The sequence below is a fragment of the Benincasa hispida genome, chromosome 8 (genome assembly GCF_009727055.1).
Source record: "Benincasa hispida cultivar B227 chromosome 8, ASM972705v1, whole genome shotgun sequence".
NCBI lineage: Eukaryota > Viridiplantae > Streptophyta > Magnoliopsida > Cucurbitales > Cucurbitaceae > Benincasa > Benincasa hispida.
The window spans coordinates 46055958-46061279 of record NC_052356.1 but is presented as its reverse complement, the minus strand read 5'-3'; the positions used below and the strand labels follow the sequence as shown (position 1 = coordinate 46061279).

The following is a 5322-nucleotide window of genomic DNA, read 5'->3' as shown; positions in this document are numbered from 1 at the left end:
AGAATAACCCCTTACACGTCTATTTTGCATATTTTACCACAACCATAAGAATAAAAGAGAGAACTCTGACACTGACACCTCGAGGGTATAAAAGTAATTTTACTCATCTGAAGCTTACGAGGGCATACATGTAATTGCGCCGCCTCAGAAAATTCGGGAAAAGAAATATATATATTATTTATTTATTTTAAAGAAACAGGGGGGGGTAGCCTACTGGGTTACGGAGTTACCGCCTTTGAGCCTTTGAGCCTTTGAGCCTTTGAGCCTTTGAGCACGGGCTTTGAAATAAAAAATCAAATGGGTTTCAACGAAAACTAGTAGCGCACCGCCCATCATAATCCTCGCAAACCGTCCAATTCATCTTCAAAAATCTTATAACTGTCAATTCCCTCTTCTTCTTCCTCTTCTCCAAGTAATAAAAAACCTTCTTATTCTCATTCTTCTCCCACTCTCATCTTATTGCATTCATATTCATCATCCTCTCTCCAATAACCAATTCCCAGTTTCATACGTACCCCTTTTCCTTTCTTGATTGTTAAGTTTGCTCTCTTCACCGACTTCCGATTGGCGGCTATGCGTTTCTTTTCTTCTCCCTTACGGTTACTGGGTTCTATTTAGTTTTCATAATCTTCCTCTCTTCTTATATCATTTTCGTTTCTTCAATTGCCTTCTGGGTATCTTTGGTTTTCTTCCTTTATCACTAATTTAGCCTTTGGGTTCGTTTTTCTTTGGTTTATGATTGATTTCGGTTTCTATATAGCCTTGTTTCGGATGTCTCTGTTTTAGATATCTGGATTTTTTTCTTCGTTGTTTTAGTACTCTGTTTTTTGTTGTTAGTTGTGTATTCAATCGATGGAGAACAATCAGGATCAATGTCGGTTACATTTTCAGCAATTTGGGAACGATCACCGTCTTGAGAATGGAGTTGAGGCTTTAATGCCTTCTTCCAAGACTTTAGGAAACCATGATTTCTCCGATCGATTCTCCGACGCCGGAGATTCTTCGACTGGTCCTGATCAGGACTCGGTGGTTTCGGATTCTGAAAGTGGGATTTCAGGGCCGAGTATGGAGCACTTGGAATGGATCAATGAGGGCTTGGTAAAACTTGTTGAAGAAAATAAAATTTACGACCTAATCAAGAGAAGATTCGTTACTGGTTTCGGATTACTTGGTCCGCAAATCACGGTCTCCTCCGTTTACAAGAATAGTCATTCGACTCATATTGGGCAAGCCCGTTTGCACACGTTTCAGATTTACTCGCAAGCAGTAGAGAAGAAGAATGGGGGTAATGCCAATGTCAAATACGCTTGGTTGGGGGCTTCTAAAGATCAAATCAATAGCATTCTGGTCTATGGTTTCTCCCATTGCAACAAACCCGAGAGTTCGCAGTTTCTTGGCTGTGGCATTTATCTCTCCCCTGATAATCATCCTCTAGAAAGGTTAGCCTTAATTTGCCCCTTTTGGGTTTATCTTCTGATTGTGAATTTTGAGACCCATTTGATTGATTGTTCGTTTGTTCCAATTTTTTAGTCTGGAAGATACTGTTGTTGATGAAGATGGTTTAAGGCATTTGTTACTCTGCCGTGTAATATTGGGGAATTCCGAGCTTGTGCATCCTGGTTCTAGACAGAATCATCCAAGTTCTGAAGCTTTTGATTCTGGTGCTGATAATCTCTTTGCACCAGAGAAATACGTAGTTTGGAGTACACACATGAACACCCACATCTTGCCTGAGTATCTCATCAGTTTCAGAACTCCTCCTCGCTTGAAAGGTCAGTAATCATCATCACCATGGAACTTAATTTCTGAAAATTGAGTGTGCAAGGAAAATAGATTGTTTGATTCTTAATCTTAATGGCGTTTTCAATTATATTTAGGAACTTTAAAGGCTAAACAGCCTTTCAGAATGCCAACCTCCCCTTGGATGCCATTTCCGTCTCTGATTTCTGTTCTCTCTAAGTTTCTGCCTGCTCCTGAAATTGCCATGATTACCAAGTTCCATAAAGACCACAGGGTATGTAAAATTTGATCGCTTATGTTTGTGTATGGAGGCAGTTCTTTTGTTTTTCCATTTTGAAAATAACCTTTTATGCCTATGGTGATCTCATTTTGTTCAGCTTCTAAATTCTAGGATCATAAGATTTCAAGACATGAGTTGATTAAGCGAGTGAGGCAGATAGCGGGGGACAAGCTGTTGATACATGTAATCAAATCATTCAGGACAAAGGTATTCAATTCTTTCTTTTTCCCTTATTCTTTTGCTTTGGAATTTGTTGATTATGGCCATGGAATGTGAAAAGAAGGGCGGGATTTAGTTCTGTGCCAATGTAAATGATTGTTAGCTTTGGCATCAACAATAGAGTTGTCCTTTTTGATTTGGTGTGATATTGTTCACTCAAATAAAGAGATGGGAAATTATTTGTATTGTGATGGGAACATCTAGTTCACTTTCATATCATAATAGCAAGAGGCTGGCCTAGAACTTTTGCATGCTTACCTGCTAAGCTATGTAGAATCTCTACTTTTGCTTGTAGAAAGTCTTCATCAATCACTTCTTGGCATATATATTTGATAATTCCTTGCTTTTTAGCCCATAAAGTTCTTCCTCGTTCTTCCTTTTGTGACTATGAATTTTTAATTAGAAGCCCCATATGTAAAAGTTATTTGCTGATTCCATGATCATGAAGAAGGCCTTGAAGTTAATGATTTGGCCATTTTTGTTTGTTTAGGAAAGTAATGGGGATGTTGGATTTGAAGGAAAGAGAAGCAGAAATGGAGAAAGCAATGGACAGAAAGCAGCTGGGAGTGTAGATTTACCAATTTTGTTAGAGTAGTTGGATTGTGAAGTTTGCAGTTTCTGTTCTGTTACGACAGAAGATCGAAGTGTAAGCAAAGAAGGCAGGAACTCGAGGAACGAGTTGAAGCGAAACCAGTGGCTAAAACTAACATTTTATCTTCTTCATCATACTGTACAGCAAATGCTTGTTTTTCAAGTGGAAGAATTACATTACCAGCAAAATGTTGTTATTACTGCTTTTACTTTAGAAAATAAGATGTGTTTGTGCTTCAAGACAGCGACCATTATTAGTTTCTTGATGATTTTCCCTTTTCTTTCTTAATTTTAGAGATGAATATGGTTCTTGTGGAGAAGATCAGAGCAGGCTTTACACTTAAACTCAACTAACTCTAGTTCTTGCCTTTATAAATATTTCAATGTTTACATGGTGATCTAAATTATCATGGTTAATTAATTGTTTTTATATTTGTATAGTAAATAGTTAAAAGTTCTTTAGTAATTTAAATCTTTTGTTGGTATATTCAAAAGAGATTTTTTTTTCAATATTAAATGTTGAAATTGATTGTCATATTCTTTGTTTCAATCTTTGCCATTTTTGAAATAGTATTGTGATGTTATCATTCACTTCATCTATACACTTTGTTAACTTGTTCACAAAGTTTCACACTATATCTCATTTTCAATATTTATATTTGGCAGACTTTCTATGCTTTTTACAACTACATTGTGAATTGGAGGGAGAGAGATGTTAAATCACATTCTTTACTAATGATATATCCATTTATAAGGGTATTATTATTTGTCACATTCTTCCAACTAGAATTTATAAATATATGTATTAAGTAAAAAGAAAAGTAGGAGAACCAACGATGTAGGATTATTCAACTTGAAACTAAATTCGTCATCTAATAAGGGACAAATATATGCGGTATCAGAACTTAAATTAATTTTTGAGGAGTTTTTCAACAATAAAATATATGCAATCATAAACTTTCAAATGTTCGACTCCATGTTATCTTATTACATCATATCTTTATCTTAGAATTAGAATTAGAAATTGTATTCAATAATAATTTAGAAAATTCACAAATAGTATGAGATAATACTGAATATATCATTGTTATTGGTATTTATAGTTGTTAGGTTAGATTTGATATTCTAAAATTTCTCAACATTTCTATATTTTGTTGGTATATTTTCAAAATTATTACTTTTTCTTCCAATATGAAAGGTTGAATTGATTGTCATATTTGCTCATTTCAACATCGCTATTATCAAATTAGAAGTTGACTTTGTGCTTGTTCCTTTGTCTATAATTCTAATAAAAACTACTAATTTGTTCACAAAGGCTCACACAAAAATTTCATTTTCAATATTTATTTGCCGAACTTGAAATACTTTTCACAACTATATTGTGAATTTGAAGAGAGGGTTTACATCACTATACATTTTTTAAGTTAAATTACAAATTTAGTTTCTAAACCTTTACATTTGTTATTATTCGGTACTTGAACTTTAAAAAATATTTAATAAGTCTCTAAATTTTAAAAAGATTAATTAGATTCTTCAACTTCTAATTTCGTGTCTAATAAATATCTAAAATATTTCTTTTTTAAATTAACAAACTTATTAGATAAAAATGCATTTTTTTGTCTAACAAAATTTGTTAATTAAAAAAAAAAAAGTTGAATATATCAAAGATATATTTTACACAAAATGAAAATTTAAAGATTTATTAAACACAAGTTGAAAGTTTAGGAACTTCATGAGATTTTAAAATTTAAAGGTTTATTAGACATAAAATTGAAACTTCAAAAATTTATACTTAGTACAAGTTTGAAAGTCTAGAGATTAAACTTGTAGTATAGTTATTCTTTAAATCCTTAAAAGAAAGTAGATTTAATGGTTAGCTTTATGAGTTCAAATCATATCATATACTTTGATAAGAACATAAATTTATACTAATAACTTTAGTATTTTTAAAGTATTGGAGCTTAGAGAGACGACTTCAGCGTACTTTAAATCACTCAAAGATGATCGTGACAGAAAAATTAATGATCGTGACAATGACATGGCAAGCGTGGACCAACCCTAAGATGACACATGGCAGATTGTTGAAGAGAGATGAAAAGAAAAAGAAAAAGATAAAATTGAGATCACTCACAATCATATGAAATTACAACATGTGGCATCCCAAAATCTCGTTTTCAATATTTTTCCTTCCTAAATTTAATCTCATTTATCTTCTCTTTCCATTTAATCTCAATCATCTATTTCTTTTACCCCACATTTAGTGGTTGAGGTTAAATCTTTCAATTTATAATAATTCTCTTCCATCCTTCTAGCCACCTTCTTAGAAAAAAAAAATCAACAAACATATTCCCCCATTGTTCGTCCTCCGAGTGCTAAAAAAAGTTCATATATGTCATATACAATCTTAAACAAGTGTAATCTGCAAGAGAAAACTATTGAAGTGTCATAGATCCAAACTTGTGAATTTTCCATACTCAGAGATGATCTTTTTT

General features: G+C 33.1%; 1 protein-coding gene across 2 annotated transcripts; it reads left to right on the top strand.

Moving 5' to 3' along the window:
- Positions 1-218: 218 nt before the first annotated feature.
- Positions 219-3150, top strand: LOC120083865 (probable inactive poly [ADP-ribose] polymerase SRO5). Of its 2 annotated transcripts, none has more exons than XR_005483558.1 (5): positions 219-1439; positions 1531-1772; positions 1878-2014; positions 2118-2227; positions 2730-3150. XR_005483558.1 is itself a non-coding variant. In XM_039039765.1 (5 exons), the coding sequence occupies exons 1-5, from the start codon at positions 853-855 to the stop codon at positions 2832-2834; spliced, it is 1167 nt and encodes a 388-aa protein (XP_038895693.1). In that variant the 5' UTR covers positions 220-852; the 3' UTR covers positions 2835-3150. The 2 variants fall into 2 exon arrangements, 1 of the variants encoding a protein (XP_038895693.1); XM_039039765.1 differs by having other exon boundaries at positions 220-1439; positions 2132-2227.
- The last annotated feature ends 2172 nt before the right edge of the window (positions 3151-5322 follow it).